The 27,486-nt window shown below is 35.7% G+C and overlaps 1 protein-coding gene and 1 pseudogene across 2 annotated transcripts in view; one reads left to right on the forward strand and one right to left on the reverse strand.

Annotated features, from left to right (window-relative positions):
* Positions 1 to 27,486, reverse strand: part of LUZP2 (leucine zipper protein 2) — a 443,219-nt gene that overhangs the window by 117,117 nt on the left and 298,616 nt on the right. For both annotated transcript variants that reach the window (XM_027115163.1, XM_027115162.1), the window contains exon 6: positions 2,237 to 2,299. In XM_027115163.1, the coding sequence (XP_026970964.1) occupies positions 2,237 to 2,299 (63 nt within the window). The remainder of the gene's footprint in view (positions 1 to 2,236; positions 2,300 to 27,486) is intronic.
* On the forward strand, positions 16,844 to 16,965 carry LOC113625250 (uncharacterized; annotated as a pseudogene).

Below are 27,486 nucleotides of genomic sequence, written 5' to 3' on the forward strand. Positions count from 1 at the left end.
ATCCTAGTAAACAGTACTGGTACAAAACTCCTCTTTGATATGTAAAGCCCTCTCATATGTTTAAAATATTGTACTTTTCCAAGACTACATGGAATGTTTATGAGTCTTCCAGTGAATAAACTGCAACTGTGATTCAGTTTCTTATTACATTCAAAATGTTTCCAACTATGCAAGGTAGTGGATTTTGCAAAGTGGGGGACTGTGTTATGATAGTGTTATAATTACTAAATCATCATCTAATGCTGGAACCATCATCAATTAGAGTATACTCTTGTAAGTGTTGTAAATGATACACCCCTGAGAGGTTCAAACATTAGAAACACAGTTTTTCACAGATATTCCTGTCAGGAGCCAACTACATTGGCCTATTAAATCAAGAAGTTGAAATAAATAAGGAAATAGAGCAAATGAATAAATTATAATGAACATATTTTAATTTATTTTAACGTTATACATTACTGATCTATGAAAAGTCTAGGAATTCATAAATAAGAATGCAGAAATAATATGTCCTCTGAGAAATTGAGATGAGAAATATGAATCTTTTTGAATTAAGGGGCTAAAAAATATAAGTAGCTCCAGGTTGTTGTTGCTGTTTGTTTTTTCATTCTTCTGTTTGTTTATAAACACCACAGACACCTTCTCCTAGGAGACACCTCTTTTTCCTGTACATGGGTGCTGTGGGGATCTGGGAACATGTCAACCATCTCAGAATACAGCTTCAGTCCAGGTGGTTTCAAAACTCATATCCACTTGCTTACGCTCTTACAAGTAACATTCAGAAACTGCATGCTACATATGCAATATTTCTAGAAACCTAGCAAATATCAACAATATAAAGAGTTTATTTATATCCAAATAGAAAAATACAATGAAAAAACAACACTGCACAGGCTCATATCTATATGCCATTCAGTTTGATTATTCATTTATGGGGCATCAACATTTAGTTTCCATGTATTAAAAAGTTCTATTCATTTCATGTATAATATTATTGTAAAGATATTATAAATGGATTATTATATTGCATGTTGACTCTAACTCCAGCACTCATAATAATGATTTTTTTTTTTTTTTTTTTTTTTTTGCGGTACGCGGGCCTCTCACTGTTGTGGCCTCTCCCGTTGCGGAGCACAGGCTCCGGACGCACAGGCTCAGCGGCCATGGCTCACGGGCCTAGCCGCTCCGCGGCATGAGGGATCTTCCCGGACCGGGGCACGAACACGTGTCCCCTGCGTCGGCAGGCAGACTCTCAACCACTGCGCCACCAGGGAAGCCCAGGAAAAGGCTTTTTGAATGAGAGGCGGCTCCATATTTAGGAGATGGTAGAAGTAGTTCACCAGCACTGTACCTTGCTTCTAGTCTGCTATGGGAAAAGGGGTAAACTTGTGTAAGACACTGTTCTTGTTCTAACTAAACCTCTTTCCTTTCCCCTTCCTTCACAGGCATCAGGTCTTCATTGAGGTTTGAAGGCTAACACGCCTGTTCCTTATCATTCACAGGCTTTTCCACTAAAAAAAATTTGCACGACTAATCTTTTCTTTGTGTATGCTTCTTTGAGGCTCCAGCTAATACACTGAATGCTGTCTCCTCTCCTTGAGGTATAAAGAATCACTTACTATGGCACTATTTCTACTATGTCTTTACTATTACTAAGAATTGTTGACTATGAGCTATATTTCTACAACATTAAATAAAGTACAGATTGATTTGGAAGATCAAGAGGACAAAAAATTGATTTTAATTAAACCTGGACTAAACAGAATGACTTTTTTTCCCCCTAAGAAATGTATGAGATGATATTCTTGTCCAGCAAATAGAACCAATGACTCTATTTGTTAAGTTTTATGGTCAGTCCTAGATCCTCATTTTGACACTTGATTGTCACTGCAAAACCGTGTAGACATCACATAGAAGATACCAAAAGTGAAAATTTCATGGCCTTCCAGGTGTTTCCTAGTGAGGAAATCCTGATAATCCAGTTAAGGAAGGAATCCAGAATATCATTTAGGAAAGTGACACTTAACTGGCTTAAAATTTTTCTTTTTCGTTTTGGAGATGAACTGTCAAAACATCCAAAAATACCTAGAAGTTTAAAATGTGTTTTTATTTTCTTATTCCAATGTTTGCATTTATGTTTTAGGGGAAAACCATCACCAGATGTCTGGGTTTAACAAAAAAAATTGGCACTAATATTGTTTCTATTCAGTTGAAACTATAAGAAGTGAAAACTTACCTCTTCTGCATGTATTCCACATAGCTTGTTTCCTGACAAGAGTTTGTGTTTCAAGCTTTTATTCTGAAGAAAGAAACATAGTTTTATTGCTAAGAAGTTATAAAATATTAAAAATTTCCTTAAATATGTCAGCAGTATTTCTCTATGTCTTGTTCACAGATAAGTCCTTCATGATATGAGATGTAGTGGATTTGCAATAAATTGAGTTGAATCTGTAATGTAAAAGAATGTTTCCTTTATTTAACAAAAAATCTGACATATTAGCATTAACACATTTATTAGAAAATATGGAACTTTCTTTGGTCTTACATTTAACTCTGTTTTATTATATTCATGTATGTTGTCTTATAAAATAATTTTAGTTTCAAATGTGTAGTTGGTACTAGTTTCTTAAAGCACCCCTCTAAACAGCAAACATTTATTTCTACCATCATCTGGATGCTGGTCACCTTGGAATCTAGTCTAATATAGTCACAGACACTCTAGGGTCTGAATTTCCTTTAAATGTTATGGGTTTAGAGTCCACTTATATTCCTGACACCTGTGCATTGCACTCAAAGTGCTTCTTGATGCTCAGAAACTATTTCTTCTTCCAGGCCTCAAAAGTGTACTCTATTTGCTGGACTTTCATAGAATGAATGTTACTTGTTACTTTAGAAATGGAAGCAAAGTGTTAGCCATCTGAATCTAAACCCTTACAGTGAGTCAATTATATATCCCTCATTACACTCAGGCTTTTCTTTGTCCCATAACTGAGTACCTACTCTTCTTTTAGACAGGCAGGCTAAAGGAGAGCAGAAAACTTTGTAAAACCCACAGGATTTAGACTTTGTACTGTCTCTACAGGAGCAAACAATGTAATGGAAAGTACATCTCATATATAATGGCTCTAAAGAGAGTCAATTTGATGAGCATCATAAGCAAATTGAATTAAATTTATGCAGCGTGAATGAATAACTGAATGAATGAATACTTCAAATTTAAGACTTCTTCTTCATCAGTACCTTTTTTTTTTTTTTTTTTTTTTAGGTTCCGTATACATGCGTTAGCATACGGTATTTGTTGATCTCTTTCCGACTTACTGCACTGTTACTGATGAACCTAGTGGCAGGACAGGAGTAAAGACATAGACATAGATAATGGACTTGAGGACACAGAGGGGAGGGAGAAGCTGGGGCGAAGTGAGAGTAGCATCGACATATATACACTACCAAATGTAAAATAGCTAATGGGAAGCAGCAGCACAGCACAGGGAGATCAGCTCAGTGCTTTGCAACGACTTAGAGGGGTGGGATAGGGAGGGTGGGAGGGAGGCTCAAGAGGGAGGGGTTATGGGATGTATGTATGCATATGGCTGATTCACTTTGTTGTGTGGCAGAGGCTAGTGTAGTATTGTGAAGCAGTTATACTTCAATAAAGATACATTAAAAATAAATAAATAAAATGTACAAAAAAAAAAAGACTTCTTCACACACAATTCTCACCTGATTATGCACACCATTTCCTATTTTATTTTCCTGTCATGCAGATAGTGGGTACAGCTGCCTCAGTTTGAAAGAATCCTTTGTCTAACTTTTCCTCCTTAGCTAAGAGTTGAAATTGTAAAAAACTTACTTAGAATTTTAATACCTTGAAATGTTTTACACAAATGAGGAGTTATCTTGATTCACTTAGTAATGTTTTTTTTGCAAATATTTGTATTCATTATACAACAAAACACAAGATTAAGGTTTTTAAAGAGTATTTAATGTACAGTATTCCTGTATTTAAAAGCTCATAAACTATAATAACGAGATACATATTGATGTTCTAACTCTGCAGTGTTGCTCAGTCTGTAGGTTAAAAAAAATACCCTAAGTTTCCTTCTGTACATGTCTATTTATGATATTTTCGACATGTGTAATCTTAATATTTTTTCCATTAAAATTGTCTATTTTTCTTTTTTGATTTCTCTTATTGTTTTTGTACATAAGGGATATATCTTTACTATCTCTAGAGATCTGTTATTCACTTTGATTTTCATCATTTTTATGGCTATAGTTTTTTAGTGGAAAGATGGGTGAAATTCAAATAAGGTCTATAGTTTGTTTACTAATATTATATTAATGTTAATTTTCTGGCTTAATAATTGTAGTATCATTGTATGATGTTACATTAGAGGTTTGGGGTAAAGGTACATGAGAACATTCTGTATTAATTTGCTACTCCAATGTTTGTAATGTCTTTTTGGATCTGATAGTTAAAGCACAAGCAAAAAAATAGCAAGTGGGACTGCATCAAACTAAATAACTTCTGCATAGCAAAAGAAACCATCAACAAGTAAAAAGAAAACCTACGAAATGGTGAAAAAAAAAAGTTGCAAACCATATATTTGATGATAAGGGGTTAATATCTAAAACATGTAAAGAACTCATATAACTCAATAGCAAAAAAAATAATAATAACCTAATTAAAAAATGGACAAAGGACCTGAATAGACATTTCTCCAAAGAAGATATAGAAAAGGTCAACAGGTACATGAAAAAATCCTCAACATCACTAGTCATTAGGGAAAAGCAGATTGAAATGATAAAATATCACTTCATGCCTGTTAGAATGGCCATCATCAAAAAGACAAGAGATAAATGCTGGCATGAATGCAGAGAAAAGGGAATCTTTGTGCACTCCTGGTGGAATTGTAAATTGCTACAGCCACTATGAAAACAGTATGGAGGATACTCAAAAAATTAAAAATAGAACTACCATAAGATCCAGCAATTCCACTTCTTGGAATATAACCAAAGAAAAAGAAAACATTAACTTGAAAAGATATCTGTACAGCCCCCCCGCCCCACCCCGTGTTCATAGCAGCAATATTTACAGTAGCCAAGACATGGAAACAACCTAAGTGTCCACTGATGGATGAATGAACAGAGACGCTGTGATATATATGTATGTAAAACAGCCATTAAAATGAGGAAATACTACCATTAGAAACAACATGGATGAAATCTGAAGGAAGATAAGTCAGATAGAGAAACTAAATAAAAAAAACCAAACTCACAGACTTATGATTACCAAGGTGAAGGGTACAAGGAGGGGTAATTGGAGGAAGGTGGTCAAGAGGTACAAATTTCCAGTTATAAGATAAATATGTTCTAGGGACGTAATGTCCAGCATGATAACTATAGCTAACACTGATGTATGATATATAGAAAAATTGTTAAGAGAGAAAATCCTAAGAGCTCTGATCACAAGGAAAATATTTTTCCTTCTTTCTTTCTTTGCTTTTTACTGTATCTATATGAGAAGATGGATGGGCTAAACCTACCATGGTCATCATTTCACAATATATGTAAATCAAACCATCATGATATATGGCTTAAATTATACAGTGATGTATGTCAATTATTTCTCAATAAAACTGGGAGCAGTTATCTCAAAATAGAAAGTTAAAATAGCTAAAAAATAAAATTAAGATAAATAAATAAAATTGAGACAAGATTAGTGAAGTACATCTAATATGAGGCCTTATGTGTTAACACAAACCATCCATACATGAGTAAATTTATTAGAAATGATAATAAAGTTAATAACATATCTCAGAATTGGTGTATGTAATCTATACTACTTAAAATTTGCATCTTCAGTTAAAAGTTTTTACTCCCTTTTTTCTTTTTCCTTCTTTATTCCTTCCTTTCTTTAATTTATTTTTCTTTCTTTCTTTTCCTTTTGTTCATTCTGTTCAATGCTGAAGTGATAGATAAAGCAATGAATATTTCTCTTCAAATATGTGTGATAGACTTGGACAATGCAACTGGATTAGCACAAGGAAGATTGTCCTGCATGGATATCCTGTGGCCACAACAAAAATGAGCAGTGATTATGTTGTGTGTCCACAGTCTGCTGTGGCAGTTGATAATTCTGGGCAACTGTGTAAACAATATGTTTCCATTAAGATAAATGTCATTTCCAGAGCTTAAGAATTAGACTATTTCACTATTTTGAAATAAATCCAGAAATGAGGATAATTAACTATAATCACCCATAATGGGGCCAATTGTCGGATACAAGGAAGACTTATCAAGGCCCTTATTGAGATAGTTCTTAGCTGGCATGTTTTTCAGAAACATGGATGGCACAGAACATTGGAGAGGGAATGCTGATTCTCAGACAATTCACTGATTTAACCTTTCTACTCAACGTTAGTGATCATATTCTTCTTTAATCCCAGAAAGAATTGACTTATCATTTAGGCATTAAGATCATAGTCTTGGGCTTCCCTGGTGGCGCAGTTGTTGGGAGTCCGCCTGCCGATGCAGGGGACGCGAGTTCGTGCCCCGGTCCGGGAAGATCCCACGTGCCGCGGAGCAGCTGGGCCGGTGAGCCATGGCCGGTGAGCCTGCGCATCCGGAGCCTGTGCTCCGCAACGGGAGAGGCCACGGCAGTGAAAGGCCCACGTACCACAAAAAAAAAAAAAAAAGAAAAAAAACAAGAACATAGCCTTTACAGTTTAATCAGACTTGTATCATTTTATCTACCTTCTAAACAATGGATCTCATCCCTATCAAACTTAATGGTACTTTTACAAGGTCTAAAATAACAATGTACACATGTAATTATGCCCCAAATGCTAGGATCCAATAATGATTATGCCTCGCTTGAGGGGACATAAGAAAAAGTAGATTAAAAGAATTATAAAACGTTTAGATGTCTGTTTTTCTTGCCTGTCATACTTCTACTATCCCTTCTTCTAATAACTGTACCTTGCTTTTTCTTGTGAAAAATATTTTTCCATGCTAATTCCACGTGGCTTGTGTGACACTAACTTTACCCACTCTATCAAGGCAAAGGATGAAACTCAAGCTCAGCCAATCAGAGGCTTGATCCAGAGTTGGTAAAGTTAACATAAAAGTTGCTGGTGAGACTCAAATATAAAACTCTCATTTTCAAGAATTATTGAGGAAAATGTGCCGAGGGTCATCACTATGTCAGAACTCACCTGAGACTGAATATAACATAGAAAAAGAACACACGAGTATAGAGAAATACTGAATTCTACTGATGTTCTTGGTCCTTCTCCCCTGTTCTACACTTGCCTGAAGCTAGTGTGTATATGCCTGGATTTTTCAGCTACATGCTTCTAGCACCAGCTGCTCTGTTCTCTTGACACCATACTTAAATCTTTTTTTCCACCTATCCCTACATAATCGTTAATTCTGTCACTGCCCTAAGATTCAGAGTAGCCACTCCCTCCAACAAAAAAAACAAACATCCAAGCTTATATCCAATGCTCATGCTTATCAGGATGTGGGCAGAGAATATATCCACCTATTTTGGCTTCTCTAAATAAAAGGAAGGCTCTGCTTACTACCCACTAAAGGAATGTCTCCCAGTTGGATTCTGTACAAATTCGGGGTGGCTTAAAACAAATGTCCCTACAGCCTTCTTAGGAACCCAGCTTCTTGGGAATCTACCTAAAATGCCATTTAATATCTCCCCTTATCTCTATGATAAAACTCAAACTCAAATCTGATAGTAACAAAATATTTTTAATAGTTAGATCTGCTAATCTAGCTTTGATTTTTGCCTGGGAACTTAAAACATCACATTTTCAGTATAGCTTACTTGGTAGCTCAAACCCAACAGACACTCTGGGTTACAAAACAGAAAGAGATATAAATCTCTATAATCTTGCAATACGTAAATGTAAAAATTCCAAAATTACTAGGAGTTTCCATTTTACATTGTTCTTTCAAATGAAATTAGGTATTAATCAGGATTTTTGCTTGCAAATAATAGAAACCAATAATGGCTAAATCAAGCAAAGCATGAATTTATTGTGAAGATTTCATGTAGGATAAAGAGAAAACTTGGGGAATAAGGTTCAGAAAATAGGCAAGAACCAAGTAGGAGGAGGTATCCATAATTATAAGACAGGAATAGTTACTGTGACAGTTGAATGAGAGGCTGTAAATCAGTGTACTTAATTACAAGGTGGGTTGATGAGGTCTCAATGAACTTTCATGGTAAAAGTCAAAATCTGGGGACACTTAGGATTGTCAAATATAATAAATAATGTAAATGTGTTTGTCACATTATTTTCTGGACTTAAATAAAATATACGACTGCTGTCAGGCAGCTGAAAACATGTGTTAATGTCTCCAAAGTGCAATTAAGTATAAACCAAAAGTAAAAACACCTGCAAGTGGTATTCAAAATAAAACCAGAGATTTCTGCGTCTCACTGCAGGAAGCATCTCCTATTTTAAAACTTCCTAAAACTGTGCATAAACCACTATATATGAATGCTTCAGAGCCACATTTGTTTCAATTTAAATGTGTTTTTAAAATGCCTGAAAAATGGACATGTCCTTTCAAATACGGTTGCAACTGGAAAACTTATAACCCATATAAAGAAAAGCAATAGAGTTTAGGGGTAAGATGTGACTTAAATACTTTGCTTCTAAAATATTGGCAGATGTTATAATATTTTATAAATTCCCTAACAGTCTCTTTCTGAGAACAGCTCAGGAAATGGATGGGTTACTGGACTGAAATCTAAACAATGAATGCGTATTTCATTAATTCTTGGGATGCACAATTTTTTCTCTTTTTAATGTTTCTAAAATCAGGACGTGATCTACAACATTATGCACTTTTCATTTAGTATTTATGGTTCCCTCTACCCCAAGAAGTTGTTAAGTCACAATCCACTTTAACGATTGATGACTCCTTAAAATTTAAAGATTATTTCTGTTTTAAAATAAGGGGTGAAGAGATCAATAAAGGGGAGAAACACTCAGCTGCATAGGAACTAGGGAAAATAAGAAATTTGTATAAGGTCTTTTGATTTATTCTAAGCCACACAGAAGGAAAAAGTAGAATTTCAAAATGGATAAAGATAAAATTGTCTATAAAATAGTTTCAAGTCGATAATGGAGAAAAAGGCCAAAGGGAATCAGCCACTTATATATATTAAAATAAAAATACAGAGCTTTAGGCCTTTGGTCAAAAAAAACCCCTTAGATATTCTCTTTTAAATTATAGTAAAATATAATGTAGGCAGCAAGAAAGATACTTCGTTGAAAACCAAATATTTACACTACTTTTTAAAAATCATTCCTTTGTTTAAATATAATGTTATGATTTAAAATCTATATGTGGACTCGTTTCTACTTTAATTAAGATTTACATTTTTACAGAAAGATTTAGAATTGAGTAGACATGAGTGATAGGATCATCCTATAAACACTTAAAACCACCCTACAGCCATGAAATTATCCAAGTGATGGCAGATACCCCAGATGAGTGTTGGCCTTGCCAACGTGAATTCTAAATTTGTTGCAGGTGTAACAAAAGTTTTACAAGTGCTCAAAGATTTCCTCATTGAGGTTATCTCAGGAACAGGTTGAGATACTGAACTTGGCTCTAATTCATTAGAAAATTTAAGAGTGATTCATGAGAGTTTTATTCTTAGCACAAAACTAGCTCTAATATCTAGTGTAAGTCCTTTAACCCCTAGACACTCAGTGTCAACATGTGTGAAATAATGAAGAATATCTCAGATTTCTTGCAGCTTCAGGACTACTGAGAGAGGACATGAGTGACGTGAGATGATGATTTTTTTCTGATGTCAGTTAAAATATAGTTATAATACAGTCCAATTTACCAAGTATAGTAATTATTCTCTGTGCCAGTCAGCACAGAGAATATCCCATACCTACAAGATCCCTTTTCAAATAGTATGGATATAATATGGCACAGTGGCTGGGCTCTTAGGACAGAACAACTGTATTTAAATCCCACTTTTTCATAAGCTCTGTGATTTTTGATGCATCTCGTAACCTCTGGTGCCTCTGTTTTTCCACTCATAAAATGAGGTAACTATCATGACAAATGGGGTGGTTGTATTAAGTGAGACGATATAAACAAAACATTTATAACATGACTGTCACATGGTAAGTGCTCAATAAATATTAGCTCTTATTATTTCAATAAAATTCAGTTTGTCTTGCAAAAATAGAGAATACTCTTTTTGATGATTATGACAGCATTCCAAGAAGATTCAGAATTTTGGCATCTCAATTTTTATATATACTATTATTTTAGAAGATGACAGATAAGATTCTAGATCTTGAGCCCTCTAATTTCTCATACAGATAAAAGTTTATTGTGGAAGTCACTGCTCTCAGTAGTATTTCTCTTTATGTCTGATTTGGTCTTCCTTTAAAATAGACAATTCTCTTGGAAATAGAACCTGCTTCTGCTGTCATTAAAACCCCCTTCCCTTATCAGAAAGCTCTCATTCTAATGGGTTAAAAATTTTTGCTAAATATATGAAATGCCATTCATTCCAGAAATAACTTCATGAAAGAAAGCATTAATATTCTTTTTTTGTTTTTAATAAATGTATTTATTTTTGGCTGCATTGGGTCTTCGTTGCTGCACGCGGGCTTTCTCTAGTTGTGGCGAGCGGAGGCTACTCTTTGCTGTGGTGCACAGGCTTCTCATTGTGGTGGCTTCTTCTGCTGCAGAGCACAGGCTCTAGGCATGGACTTCAGTAGCTGTGGCATGCGGGCTAAGTACTTGTGGCTCATGGGCTCTAGAGTGCAGGCTCAGTAGTTGTGGCGCACTGGTTTTGTGGCACGTGGGATCTTCCCGGACCAGGGCTTGAACCCATGTCCCCTGCATTGGCAGGCGGATTCTTAACCACTGCACCACCAGGGAAACCCAGCATTAATATTCTTGTCAAGTTATACAAACTTTTTACGTACTAGTAATGGAGCTAAAACAATCCCTCTCTTCAAGGAGTTCACAATCCATGAAGGAGTCTGACAGTGGCACTCAAAGTCTCTAGAGAGGCACCTACTCAGGGAATGATATTGAACTATCTTTAAAAGTGTAAAGGAGCAGCCAAATAATAAGAAATGGCAAAAGAGAGAGAATAGTATGCGTGCTAGACCACAGGATGCTCAAAAGAGTTGAGAGATAAGATGGGAGAGGAGCTTTGGGGTTAGTCAAACAGGGCCCTGTATGCCATTGAAGCCATGGCACTGAATGTTTAGCATGAAAGTCACATGATCAGATTTACTCTTTAGAAAAATAAAGTAGGAAGAATTTGGGATTTCAAATTCAGTAACATCGAAAGATTGTCACCATATAGGTTTACTTAGCAGTTAAGTTTTAGGCAATATTTTGTACAGAGAATTAAAAACTCATACAACTCAGTAACAAAAGAAAAAATCTGATTAAAAATGAGTGAGTTCTGATATGGTTAACTAATCTATGACAAAGGAAGCAAGAACATACAATGGAGAAAAGACAGCCTCTTCAATAAGTGGTGCTGGGAAAACTGGACAGCTACAAGTAAAAGAATGAAATTAGAACACTCCCTAACACCATACACAAAAATAAACTCAAAATGGATTAACGACCTAAATGTAAGGCTGGACACTATAAAACTCTTAGAGGAAAACATAGCCAGAACACTCTTTGACATAAATCACAGCAAGATCTTCTTTAACCCACCTCCTACAGTAATGAGAATAAAAACAAAAAGAAACAAATGGGACTTAAAAGCTTTTGCACAGCAAAGGAAAGCATAAACCATAAATAAGACAAAAAGACAACCCTCAGAATGGCAAAAAATATTTGCAAATGAAGCAACTGACAAAGGATTAATCTCCAAAACTTACAAGCAGCTCATGCAGCTCAATATTAAAAAAACAAACAACCCAATCCAAAAATGGGCAGAAGACCTAAATTGACATTTCTCCAAAGAAGATATACAGATGGCCAACAAACACATGAAAGAATGCTCAACATCACTCATCATTAGAGAAATGCACATCAAAACTACAATGAGATATCATCTCACACCAGTCAGAATGGCCATCATCAAAAAATCTACAAACAATAAATGCTGGAGAGGGTGTGGAGAAAAGGAAACCCTCTTGCACTGCTGGTGTGAATGTGAATTGGTTCAGCCACTATGGAGAACAGTATGGAAGTTCCTTAAAAAACTAAAACTAGAACTACCATACTACCCAGCAATCCCATTACTGGGTATATACCCTGAGAAAACCATAATTCAAAAAGAGTCATGTACCAAAATGTTCATTGCAGCTCTATTTACAATAGCCAGGACATGGAAGCAACCTAAATGTCCATCAATAGAGGAATGGATAAAGAAGATGTGGTACATATATACAATGGAATATTACTCAGCCATAAAAAGGAATGAAATTGGGTCATTTGTAGAGACATGGATGGACCTAGATAGTGTTATACAAAGTGAAGTAAGTCAGAAAGAGAAAAACAAATATTGTATATTAATGCATGTATGTGGAATCTGAAAAAATTGGTATAGATGATCTTATTTATAAAGCAGAAATAGAGACACAGACGTAGAAAACAAATGTATGGATACCAAGGGGGAAAGGAGGGGGTAGAATGAATTAGGAGATTGGGATTGACATATATCCACTATTGATACTACGTATAAAATAGATAACTAGTGAGAAAGTACTGTATAGCACAGGGAACTCTATTCAGTGCTCTGTGGTGACGTAAATGAGAAGCAAATCCCCAAAAGAGGGGATATATATATACATGTATAGCTGATTCACTTTGCTGTACAGTATAAACTAACACAATATTGTAAAGCAACTACGTTCCAATAAAAATCTTAAAAAAAGAATTAAGAAAAAAAGATTTGGGGAACTGAATAGACATTTTTCCAAAGAAACATATAAATGGCCAACAGGTACATGAAAAGGTGCTCAACATTACTAATTATCAGGGAAATGCAAAACAAAACCACAAACCACAATGAGATATCAATTCACACCTGTTAGAATGGCCATTATCAAAAAGATAAGAGATAGCAAGTGTTTTTGAGGATGTGGAGAAAAGGGAATACTAGTGCACTAAAGCTGGGAATGGAAATTAGTGCAGCCACTATGGAAAACAGTATGGAGTTTAAATAGAATTACCCTACGATCTAGCAATCCCATTTCTGGTATATATCCAAAGGAAATGAAAACAGGAGATAGAGAAGATATTCCCAGGTTTACTGCAGCATTATTTACAATAGCCAAGATATGGAAACAACCTAAGTGTCTGTCAATGGATGAATGGATAAAGAATGTATCATATTGAGTATAGATCTAGATGTTGGGTTGGCCAAAAGGTTCATTTGGGTTTTTTCCATTAGACCTTACAGAAAAAAACCAAACAAACTTTCTGGCCAATCCATATATACACACATACATTTTGGAATATTATTCATTCATGAGAAAGAAGGAAATCCTGCCTTTTGCAACAACATAGATGGACCTTGAAGGCATTACGCTAAGTAAGATAAGTTAGATAGAGTAAGACAAATACTGCATAATATCTCATATGTGGAATCTAAAAAAGCTAAACTTGTAGCAAAAGAGAGTAGAATAGTGATTACCAGGAACTGGACAGTTGGGAAAATGGAGATATTGGTCAAAAGATACAAACTTCTAGATAGAAGATGAATAAGTTCTGGGGATCTAATGTACAATATTGTGGTCTATAGTTAATGATACTGTATTATATAATTGAAAGTTGCTAAGAGAGTAGATCTTAAATGTTCTCACCACAAAAAAAAGAAATGGTAATTATGTGAGGTGATGGGGGTGTTAGCTAATGCTATGGTAGTAATTATACTGCAATATATAAATGTATTAAGTCAACATGCTGTACACCTTAAACTTAGACAATGTTACAATTATTACTCAATAAAACTGGAAAAAATCACTGAGTGTTGAGTGTGTGTATTTATACTAGCATTTTTTAAATGCTTATTTTGTGCCAGGTATTGTACAACGTGCTTTACATATATTATTTCATTGAATCTTTGCAGCAGCCCTACAGGCAAAACATTCTTAATCATTTCCATGTTAGAAATGACCAACCTGAGGCTTAATGACGTTATTTAACCTGCCCATGTTCAAGCACCTACTAAGTGGTAGAGCTGGGATTTGTCCAGGTTTAACCTCTACCAGAACCCATGATCTTCTGGTAGAAGTTTTTACTAATTCTCTGCTTGTGAAAAAACAAACAAACAAGCAAAAAACAATAAAGACAAGTCCTGGATTTCTACTGAATAATGCATGAGCAATAACCAAAATGTACATAAACCTGGAATTAGTCTTCGAGTTTTTAATTCCAGACACATGCACTTTCACCAGCCAGTAAAACTCCTCCAGGCAATAAAATAAATTATGGTTTATAAACTAGCTTTGCCCCTAGAGCAGTAACCAGGCAAGGTAAATTTGTTGTGAAATCATTAGGAAAGATCAGCTAATTCACTTGTAATTACTCCTGAGAATGTTCTCTTCCTGATTTGCCCAGTTAAGACTTGAACACCTGCCACCCTCTCTTTGCAATTCTGGGAGTTCCCAGCCCAAAAAAGCCAGTTCATCCTAGGAATCCACCTGAGAGACTTATAGCAATTGAGTAAAACTCTGTTTTTGGAGTTTTACAAAAATTTATTTTACCATTTCCTCAGCCCCGGGATTTAAAAAAAAAGTGTTGGAACGTATTTCCACATTCAAATACAAGTGGTACAACTGCGTAAGACATATCAACACTATGACATTTAAAGCTAATGTCATTAACTTTAAAAATTGTTTTGTTCCATCTTTGCTAATCAGTCACCATTGCATTTGTAATGACTAAAGGTCATCAAATCTTACTTCCAAGAATAAATTTGGACCGAGTTTATTATTTATGATTTAACTGAAGCTTGCCAAATATTGACTGTTGTGAGCAATTCCTTTTAAAGTTAGTACTAACAAAGATCTGATGTTATAGTTCAAGCCAGACAATAAAGTTTAACTGTTAAAATTTCAAAGGAAGATAATTTATTTAATACTTGGGGTTTCTGTTTTCCTCCCAGGATCACTGGAAAATTCCTGTGAGGTGTGGCAGGAAGAATAGGATTACCATTTGCTTTTATGCTCCAAGCTGACATAAATTAGTCCTGTTGATGGTTTTACACATTGAAGTGATAGGGGCATTGACAGAATAATTATTTTGTTTTAGTATTACCATAAATCTGACTCCACTAATAAGGGATGTGTCTTATTAAAGTGAAAAAGAGACCAAGTTTTTTTCATATATTTTAGCCTGAATTTGGTATACAATTCAATATGTATATATATCCATAAGCAATATTTGCACTTTTTAAAAATGTTTGATCTCACTGCTGCTAAATTCATGGGGCAATTCCTGGTTTTTGTCTTTTTTGTTTTATTATCAGGATCTAGAGAGTGTCATACAGAGTGAGGTAAGTTAGAAAGAGTAAAACAAATATCATATATTAACGTATATATGTGGAATCTAGAAAAATGGTACAAGCAGAAATTTCTGAGACACAGACATAGAGAACAAATGCATGAATACCAAGGGGAAAGGGGTGGGGTGGGAGAAAATGGGAGATTGGGATTGATACATATACGCTATTGATACTATGTATAAAATAGACAACTGATGGGAACATACTGTATAGCACAGGGAACTCTACTTAATGCACTGTGGTGTCCTAAATGGGAGGAAAATCCAAAAGGGAGGGGTTATACATATAGGTACGGCTGATTCATTTTGCTGTTCAGTAGAAGCTAACACAACATTGTAAAGCTACTATACTCCAATAGAAAATAATTTTTTAAAAAAAGGTTTGACATGTTCCCCCTTCTTGAGATATTCTTTTTTCAACTTGTCTTATGGAACGCCTCATTCTTTGTTTTGTGTTCTTTCTTTCTTTTTAAGATTCTCAATGGTCTTTTGTCAATCTCCAACACTTCTCACACATCTCAACTCTGGAGTAACTCATGGCTGAGTACTAGGACATTTTCTTTCTTTATCCTCACTACCTCATTGATTTCATCCACGATCATGGTTTTAAATACAATCTCTTCTCAAATCAAACGGCTAACTCATCCATCATATGTAGTTGTCTCAAATTTGAGGTATGCAAAATTAGTGTCATCTTTTCCCCAAGTCTTCTTCAACTACAGTCTTCTCTCTCTCAGTTAAGGATGGTACCAACTTTCTGATTTTTCCTGCTAAAAATCTTGGAGCATTCTTGACTCTTCCCATTTTGTCACTATGTACATAAGTTACTCAACACATATAATTGTCTTTATGATAAGATACATATACAGAATTAAATATTGCATCTGCATCATTCTCTCCAGTCTCTTTTTCAAGAACTCCTGTTAGAGACATATTACAGACTCTCAATCTTTTATCCATGTCACTTATACACAGACACACACAGACACATACACACGCACAAACATATCTTTTTATTTGTGTGAAATTCTAATTCCTCAAATTATGCTATGAGTTACTATTTCTCTTTTCAAACTTGTCCAAACAAGAGTATTTGTTTCTAAAATAGTTTTATTTTTATTTTAAATTATTCCGGTGTTTATAAGCATATTTTTTTCAAGGTTAATAACTTATAAATTTTATATCCACCCCCTCCTTTATTTTCTCTTTTAACATTTTTACAAAGAATTGATATTTTTCATATTCTTGCATTTATCTTTTAGATTTACCTGAAACGCTTATTTTAGCATTTTTATCTGTGCAGCCGATTAAGGCAATTGTACTTTTTTCCCCATAGAGACCTGGGTGCAAAGGCTACAAATAGTAGTGTATGTAGCCTGTTGCTTATACAGGTTGCCCTAAGGGACAATGGAAATAGCTCTTTCCAGTGGACATCCATATGTGACCTCATGCTGTTCCCAATCTAGGCTTTAGACAGGTATGCAGGATGCCTTTGGAAACCACCAGGGCACAGTGGCTAGGATTCACATTGACTAAGACATCATGTCCATCCACACCAACGTGCATAATGAGAACAATGTGACTGAGGCTCTATGCAGGGCTAACTTCAAGTCCCCTGGCTGCCATAAATTGCACATCTTCAAGAAGCAGGGCTTTACCAGTTTAATGTGAATGCATTTGAAGAGATGGTGTCTGAAAAGTGGCTCTTCCAGGAAGGACCTCGAGTCACACATATCCCCAGTTGTGACCCCTTGGACAAATGGCAAGCTCTGCACTAGTAAGGGCTTTGACACTGCCCCCTCCTTACTCACAGCCACCAATAAATCCTCTTCATGTAAAATAAAATGAAATAAAATTTTTGTCAGATTCTTCTATAAAATTATCTACACTGAATTCTATTTGTTAATTTTTTTTACTGTCTTTCTTAGCACTAGGATTTTTATGTATTTTGGAATTTGGTATGCAGATTCATTTTGTGATGGAGTATTTATTTATTTATGTTTTAATTTTCTTTATTTCTGCTCATCAGTACTTGCCTAGTAGTTGACCAGTTGGCTCTACCTATTCTTCAGGTTCTCTAATATTTCTAATACTAAAAGAAAGTATGCTTTGAACTCATGATCTTGTGGCTTAGATCAAACATGTTAAGGGTGTTCACAGAAGGACAGTTCACAGAGGGACAGCTCCCCTACTTATGATTATCAAAACTATTTAGAGTGCAGGTGAATGAGTATTCTGCTCTTGGAGGAAACGTCTGTGTTCAGAGTGCACTTTGAATGCTGTGGACAAGGCAGCTGCTCACATGATGCTGCTGAAGGATTTCATGTCAAATTTACTTCTCTCCGTCTCAGTTTTGGCCTCTAGTGGTGTCAGAAATTTCACCACTAAAGTCAGAACCTTGGTTTTGATTTTATTAATTTAATCATTCATCTATTTATTCTTTAAATATTAAATAAGTGCTCCTGTAACCCATGTATGGTAGGTAAAAAAAGGCATTAATATATGTATCGATGTTCTACGTCATATATCATTAGGGAATTGCAAATGAAAACAGCAGTGAAATTCCACCGCATATCTATTAGAATGGCAAAAATTCAAAACACTGAGTACACCAAATGCTGCCAAGGATTTGGAACAGCAGGAACTCTCATTCACTGTTGTCAGAATATAAAATGATACAATGACTTTGGAAGACAGTTGGCAGTTTCTTATAAAACTATATATATTCTCTAACATATGATCCAGCAATTGTGCTTCTCAATGTTTACACAAAGGAGTTAAAAACTTAGGTTCACATAAAACCTTCGCAAGGATGTTTATAGCAGCTTTATTCATAATTTCCAAAATTAGAAGCAACCGAGATATTTTTCAGTAGATGAAAGAATAAATAAACTGTGGTATATCCAGACAATGGAATATTATTCAGCACTAAAAAGAAATGAGCTGTCAAACCATGAAAAGACATGGAGTAAACTTAAACGAACATTACATGTCAATCTGAAAAGTATACATTCTATAATATTCCAACAATATGACATTCTGAAAAGGTAAAATTATGGAGACAGTGAAAAGATTTTTATTTGCTAAGGGTTTGAGGGAGGGAGGGATGAATAGGCAGAACACAGAAAATTTTTAGGGGAGTGAAATTATTCTCTATGAGACTGCAGAGATAGATTATGTAATTATACATTTGTCAACACCCACAGAATATACAACACCATGAGTAAACCCTAATGTAAGCTTTGAACTTCGGGCGACAATGAGGTTTCAACGTGGGTTCATTGATTATAACAAATGTGCCACTCTTGTGTGGGATGTTGATAGTGGAGGAGGCCTCAGGTGTATGGAGATATAGGGTATATATGGGTATCTGTACTTTCCGCTAAATTTTGCTGTGAAACTGAAACTACTATAAAATATAAAATCTATGAAAATGAGGAAACAAATCTGTTCAACTTTATTAAAAACAAAACAATATCTAACCTCACAATCAACAAAGCAATAGACAAATAATCGGTATATTCACCACTTAAACCAAGTATATTGGATATTCCATATAAAATATATATTCCTTGAGGAATATCAGCATGATTGTGTAACTGGATGGTTATTAATAAAAATATTTTTAAAACTTTATAATAAAACTACCTTAATATTCATAAAGTGGTCTTATACCATAGAGAGCTCTTTGAAAGTTCCTAAAGTAGCAGATTAATCGTTAAGAACTTAAGAACTATTGAAATAATGCACAGTATAACAGAGATCACAAATTAAACTATAAATATCATTTTTTGTTGTTTATTAAAAATAATGAATAAGCACACTAAAGAAAATATTAATAGTTTTTCAAATTGAGATATTTTTACAAATGTACAATTTTTTTTTTTTTTTTTTTTTTTTTTGCGTTACCCGGGCCCCTCCCTTTTGTGGCCTCTCCCGTTGCGGAGCACAGGCTCCGGGCACGCAGGCTCAGCGGCCATGGCTCAGGGGCCCAGCCGCTCCGCGGCATGTGGGATCTTCCCGGACCGGGGCACGAACCCGTGCCCCCTGCATTGGCAGGCGGACTCTCAACCACTGCGCCACCAGGGAAGGCCCCCAAATGTACAATTTTAAGCAAGTAAAATTTTACAATCGATTGTATTTATCTTCTCTGGTCGTTATGCACATACCAACAGCCCCCCTACACATCACTCACTCATCCTGCCCACCTTATAGACACAGAAAGATAGTCAGATCTAGCTTCATCTCTGTTCCATTGTACAAACATATCTTGATAAGACATAAGTTCCACCTCTATTTTTTTTTGCAAGTAGCCAGTCATTCCTTTTCATTATTGCTAAATATCTTTACCAAGAATAACTTTTATTTCCCTTAAACTAGAACTAAAAATCTTTCAGCTGAATGAAAATATAGTTGAACTTTAATGCATTAAGTATTGATGTATCATTCATAAGGTAAGTTATGAATATTCCAAATAATAAAACCCATGTAACAGTGAAGTAAGGAGACATAGAATAAGTGAATCTCTTAACTCACAGGGCAAATAAAAAACAAAGCCAAGATTCAAACCCAGGTTTTGACCTCCATCAGATCCCCTGTCTCCATGGCCCAGGGTCATAAAAGCCTTACCCCTGCCTCTGACCCCAAAATGCAGCTATGAACATAGCGTGAGGAATTCTCTCCTGTGAAGCAATTACTGTCATGCTATACAGAGCACTTTCCACAATGCAGACATGTTTGAAAGAACATACTGCTGCCTGGAGGGTTGCCACGGTAAAGGAGAAGAAAGAAGGCAAAAAAAGAAAAAAAAAAAAAAATCCCAAAGTAGCTAAGAAATGTCCAGTGCTAGGCAAAGGCTGAGTTACGATAACAAACGAGATGCAGTCTTCACCATCTAGGATTTTACAATCTAACCCCTATGTGGGTAGAGAATGAGGGGAACCTTACGACCTTGAAAGATATCATCACCTACTTGCTTACCTACCAAACCTTACTAGGGACTTCCTATAAGCCAGTGGGTCTCAAAATATGTTTTCACCGGCAGCAGCATCACCTGGATACTTACTGGGCCCAAACTGACCCAAACTCACAGAATCAGAAACAGAAACTCTGAGAGTGGGGCTTGGCTATCTGCATGTTAACAAGCACTTCAGGTGATTCTGCTGCTCACGCAAGTTTGAGAAGCACTGCTGAAAGCAAATGTAATAACTCACCCCCGATTTATACAGACACAACCTAGCGGGCATTCCATTTCTGGGTTTGTGCTCACAGCTAAATCTCTCTCGTTCACATCATGTAGAAATATTTTAAGTTGACTACTCCCATTCTTTCACCTTCACCACCCCACCTTGAATGATTTTAAATAATACAGATTATCTGAGTGACACGTGGCTACCTTCAAATGCTACCCTAGCATTGTTACTGAGCAGCCTGCTCAAATATGGTGAAAGCACACACATAAATCTTTCTGGCTGCAGTACTGTGATGGGGTTATTTTTCACGATGACGGGAATATGATTCAAAAAGCCTTTAACATAAACCTTGCACTGTATACTCTCCATGAATAGTAAACCAGCCAGCCAAATAACCTTTCTAGTGTCCACTTTCACAGACATTCCCTTTGTATTTTGTAAGGGTCTTGAACCTCAACATTGCCCCTGCTTGACTTGCAGTTATGTTTTCCAGCAAACTCATCAGGGGTCTGATGTCAAATGTAGACTGGGCTAGTGTTTCCCACTCAAGGTGTTTTGGCTTGGAGTTCACTCAAGTCTCAAAGCTTAGAGTTGAAGGTAGTTTTTTTTCTATCTCAGTTACTCTACTAACCATAGTATAGTATCTTTATTATAGAGTCGATGACTTATAGTCATAAATAATGATTTATAAATTACTCGGTAGTAATAAAAATCAATATAAGACTGTTCATTTAGAAAGTCATAGGCATTTTATTATGCAATTTGCACGCATATTTTTATCTTGTGGTTCTTCTAATAGCCTTAGGAGGTGCTAGAATATTCATTTTGCAACTTAGATAACTAAGACTGTGCATTTCACACTGTGATATTGCATTGCCCTAATCCTGCGTGCTTATTTGATGCATTTATTAGAATAAACTGGGTTTAGCTCTGTGTGATAGAGACTCATAATAGCAGAATCTTAAACAAGATAGAAGTTTCTTTTCTCTGCCTTTCTGACGCATAAGTCAAAGCCATGTGATTCTATCCCTTGAAGGTGTTAAGGGCTAGACTCCTCTCACTTGATGTGTTGCCACTTCTCTGATGGTGCCCTTGACTGTTTGGTCCATGATGTCTTCACCTCTATATTTACATTTTACCATCAAAGGAGGGGGAAAAAAGAGAAGAGTAAACTCATTTCCTTTATGGATACAACCTGGAAGCTATCATATATCTCCTTTGTTTATAGAACAGTGGCCAGAACATGGGGCTGGGACATGGCCCAGACAGTTGAAAAGGAGGTTAGGAAATGTTTATTCTGGGTGTCAATTTGCTCAGATTAAAGTAGAGTATCTTTTAGACAGAGAGAACAGCTTTGGGGAAGAACTATCAATATTTGCCACATTTAATCACCCTCTCTCACCTTAATTTAGAACCTGGATCTTAACTCTTAAAATAGGAAGTGAAACTGGTAAATGATAAATCTTTAGTACTAAAGTTATTCAGCAGAACACATGAGAAGCACTTTTTTCAGCTGAAAACATTAGTCCACCTACTGCCTCATGCTCTATGAGTCTGCAAAAATCAATTAATTATGAATTTTTCTCCTAAGCCACTTATTATCCATCTGGTGAGAAAGCATCATAGGTGAAGGCTTTAGTCAATATTCCTCACATTAGGGCCCTCAAGTCACCTTCAGAACCACATAGGGTATTTAATGATAAATCAATCCTGGTTCCTGCCTAAACTGGGTGAATCAGAATCTCTGGTAATGTGGCCCAGGAACTTACATTTTAGCATTACTCCCAGGAGAGTCTTATGCACACTAAACTTTAAAACCACTGCAGAGTGAGAGGAAGAAATAGATAGATTTAAAAAATATTTTTATTGGTGTATAGTTGATTTACAATATTGTGTTAGTTTCAGATGTACAGCAAAGTGAATCTGTTATACATATTCATATATCCACTCTTTTTCAGATTCTTTTTCCATATAGGCCATTACAGAGTATTGAGTAGAGTTCCCTGTGCTAAACAGTAGGTCCTTGTTAGTAGAAATAGATAAATTTAAATTCTTTTCTGGCTCTGTCTTATGACCTCCTATTACTGTCCTTCTGCAGTATCTGCGGGTTGGTCTTCCTATGCTTATTAATTCCTGGAAGGTGTTAGAGCTCAAACATTATGGTAGGAAATTATATAGACTCACTAAAAACAGTCAGACCTTCACAGTTATTAACTTATACAAGCTTCTTAATGATGTGAGGTAGCTAGCAAAATGCAGTATTACTATTCACCAGACAAGTCAACTAAACTGACATTCAGAGAGGTCAAGAGATTTGTACAATGACACACAGAGGTGGATGGAGATCTTTATATGACTGTAGGTTCTTGCTATTCTGCACCTTCTTACAGCTGTCTCCCAAGTAATAAGAAGGTTGAGGGCATAGCCTCAAGCATAACCACCAGTTGGCTTCAGCTTTGACACGCTAGACCCATGAAGATGTTCATCTTGACACCTCTTTCCTCAGTGCCTGTACTTTATCCCAACCGGAAGTCCTACGTAGCAATTTTTTTTTTCTACGTAGCAATTTTTAATGTTGAAAATAATATCCTAGGTCTAATGGTTTTCCTGAGGGAAGATGGAATAAAGTAATACTGAATGCCTGCCCCAGGCACTAATCTAGGCTCTTCACATAATACAGATATAACAGCTAGCACTCTGAAGACCAAGGCTTTTGTCACGCTACCATTCTGACTTATCTCATGCAGGGCTTATAGTAGAAAAATAATCAATGAGCCTGCGTTTACCTTTATTTATAAAAATTATATTCAACAATGTAAAAAATATTCACTACTTAAGGAAGTTATGAATAGATGTAGAATTTCAAAATCACTAAATGCCGCTTCACTTTCAAAATTTGGAAAGACCTACAGCTTGTACAAATCCTGTGCCCACATTTGATTCTTCTTGTAGTATGCCTGCTGTGCTCCGTGCTTTTAGACCAGCACTGGGGTTTTAAAGCATTAGAGTCTGTGAATAAACTGTCGTCACATCTGTTTTAATTGCATTTCCATCTGCTCATGCAGTGTGCACCTGTGCTTGGCTGATTAGACTAGAACAAGGGAAAATAGTCTTCTAATATGGTTTGCCTTAGAGTCGAAACCAAGATTTTTCACTTTTTATTTGATGGAGTGTCGGAGAGGAAAAAAGAACATGGGATGGAATTCACAAGGCATGTGTTTTAGTCCTGGGTCTCCCGTTTATAAGCTGTCACTGTGGACATATCTGTACTGTGACATTTCTGAACCTCTGTTTCTCCATCTGCAATTATGTCTGCCTCGTCACTATGTTAGTGTGAGAATAAAAGGAAATAATAAAGGTACAAGTGGTTTGTAAATATAAAAAATGCAATTTTGCATATGCCATATATTCATATGTCATTGAGACTGAAGCATAAACTAAAACAAGGTGTAAGATTCTTCTCAAATACAGAGTTTGCTGGTTAATTAAAAAAATCCATATGTTCTTCTACTGCTTCCTAATGCTGAAATTACTCTCCATTTTTGTGAGTATAAAATGGGAGATCAGAGCAGGAAGAGAGGAGTGTTGAAGAATTGATATGTAATTAACATTTTAAATATGCCTTTTAATCCTCCAAAATGTTTTAATATCCTTAAATTGTTTAATAGGTGCGCTACTGAGCTGCTGCAGCCAGGGCAGGGAACAAAGTGCTTAGATTAGGGAATACAGCTGAGACTGAAGCAAACAGAGCAAGCAAATACAGTGTGAAATCAATCCAGATGGAAATAAGTGCCCATAATTAGTACCAAACATTGTGCAAGGCATGTTAGAGGGAACAAACCTCCTTCAGAATGCTACTGAATCAGACTAGCACTGGTATATAAGGTGAATTTTCAGTAATTTTAAGTAAAGACTGAGAAAAGTCTGCAAACAATAATACTCAGAGATAAGAAATCAATAGCCCAGTTCAGAGTGATGTGGGGAAAAACAGTGTCTGGACACATGAAAGGGAATCAGAACATCTTTGATATTTATTATAACAAGGAGGAAGAAGGTAGAAGAGGCGGAAGAGGGGACAGGAAGGGGGGAGGAAGCGGAAGGGGAAGATAAGCAGGAAGAGGAGGAAACCGTAGAACACCAGAATCAGATGTAACTAATGGAAGTCCAGGTTTCCATCACTTCCTTAGCAAAGTAGGATAAGGAATGAAGAGATAATTGTACAAGTACCCGTGTATCATTACAGTTTGGGAAAATTACTTCCTAAAGTAATTACACATTACAAAGTTCACCCAAAATGTGGGTCAGTCATTCTCAAACAAACGTTTACATTGACTTCATAAAGTTCTGAATTAGTCTTTCCAGATGCTATTAAACAATTCTTAATGTGGGTTCTATAGAATACTGGCCCTATGGAATATAACTGTGATAATATCACTAACAATTCTATGATGAAATAAATTTGAGAAATATTTCTCTTTACTGAAGGACAGCCCAGAATCTGATTTAAAGAGAGTCTGGTGAGTCTTCAGGGGCAGTGTAGAGGTCATGATACTTCTAGTGGAACTCAGGCCTTTCTGGTAATTAAATTCAAGAGTGATGTGTCCAGAGGGCACAAATCCAGGTTGACAGCACAACTTACAGAATGAGTGCTTCCTGGAACAAAGTATACATGACAACTGGTTGATGGTAGCAGACTGATGAGAGAGATGACTAAATTTCAAGAGACTAATTATAGCCCGATAAAAAGGAACACTGTCTTAGTGGTTTAAGGTCATTAATCAACCATTTCCACAGAGGAGACTGTGGTGGTTGACAACCTCACTAATAATCAATGTAATTCAAATTCCCAGGATAGCACTTTTATGCATCAAATTTGTTTTATAAAAATTGAAGAGAATATGAAACACTTAGAAAAAGTGAAAGTATAATGAAAAGGTAGTTTTAAAAACTACTAAAGAGATAATAAATTTGTATAACCCTTTTGCAAAATAATTTGACAATATATTTAACTGTCTTACGATTCTTATTACACTGTAACTCAGTATTACCATGTTTTAAAGAATGAGCCTAAAAATAGTATAGGGGAAAAAGAAGCAAAAGGCAAAAAGTTGTTCATTACCCAATATTTTATAACAATATAAAACCTAGAGGTAACAAAAATGTTTTCCAGAAGAGATGGTTAACTGAATAAACAGACATTCATCCCATGGCCAATTTATCTCCTTACTGTTTCCCTTACATTTAGATTGTAATCTGTGACATGAATGGAGAACAACAGCTATTGGATTTCTTACCAAGAAAATGATCAGGATAAAGACTCCAATCACATGAAGCTTTGTTTTCAATAAAATATATTATCTAACAGAAATCCCCTTAAGGCTTTTATATAAATGATAGTCTGTGACAGAGATAAACACAGACCAAATTTATTGGGTAATTTTTCAGCCAGCAGCATCAAAAACACAGAAAATTTAGAATAATTTTGGGACATTTATTGTAAGTTTCTTCACTCAAATCCTTACTCAAAAACCAGGAAATTCTACCTTTGATAGACAGGTTTCTGGGTTGCAAGTAACAGAAACAGATGCTTGCTACCCTACAAAAAAATGTTTGTATGTGTGCATATATACGTATATTGATCCATATATATAGGGAGAGCTATACTCAAAGGTTTTGATAGGTACAGGATGGTTGCAGGATGAGGGTTAGAAAACAGGCACCAAGATTACATTACAGCTACTCTTAAGGGATCCTCCAAAATATTCTCTAACTATTCAAAACTATTCTAACTATTCTGGCAGAACAGGTATGATCAGGAGGTTTAGGTAATGTGATTGTTCAAGAGACAAATAGCAGAAGGGTATGGCCTACCTCAGCCCCTGTAAACAGAAGGCAGCAGAGGAGGCAGTAAGACTACAACCAAAGGAAAATTCCTCCAGATGGGAGAATAAAAGGCATGTGAGATAATGAGAGATAGATTAAATGTTCTAAAGCCAAAAATTGACAAAGTTTACTACAATAATCTCCAGGGCTGCTTTGTACTCACCAAAGCCATAAAATATGCTATTACAGGATAATGTTCTTTGTAACAATAATACAAGCTCTCCTCCCCTTTATTGGGTGTCCCTGGTCACTTCTATCCCAGATTCATATCCACTGGATCATGCTTACATGACTTGCGGGATAATTCTACTTAGGCTGCTTCGGTTTTACCAGGTTTTACCAGTTTACACTTAATTATACTTAATTTATCATTCCACTCCCCATTTGGATTATTCTTTCTGGTTTCTGCTAAGCTGTCTCACTATGAATGACAGTCATTGAGTCCAGGGTGGTATTATCCTTTAAGAGGAGACACAATTCTCTCACTCTCCTTTTTCTAGTCAACTAGCAAATTCTCAATATTATTTTCTACTTATTTAAGATATCCAATGTCTCTTCTTATCACTGATGACTATTAATAATTCTGAAAATATCTGTAAAGAAAATTTCCCTAAAGAGATGACATATCTGGAATACTAGATAGATAGACTGTGTCACAATCTGCCTTTAGTCCCCTCTAATTCCAATAACATTTACTGTGATTCTGCTATATACCTGATTGGAGCTACATTATGAAGATGAATGAGGCCTGCCATCTGCCTTCAACATGCAATACACTGAGAAATACAGACATAGATTGAACATGCTATACTACTGACACGGTAAATGCTAGTTATTGATATCAGCTAGGTTTTGTGGAACCCAG

Source organism: Aethalodelphis obliquidens, unplaced genomic scaffold, assembly GCF_003676395.1.
Source record: "Aethalodelphis obliquidens isolate GAN/ISIS:26980383/991018 unplaced genomic scaffold, ASM367639v1 scaffold14, whole genome shotgun sequence".
In the NCBI taxonomy this organism is placed as follows: Eukaryota; Metazoa; Chordata; class Mammalia; order Artiodactyla; family Delphinidae; genus Aethalodelphis; species Aethalodelphis obliquidens.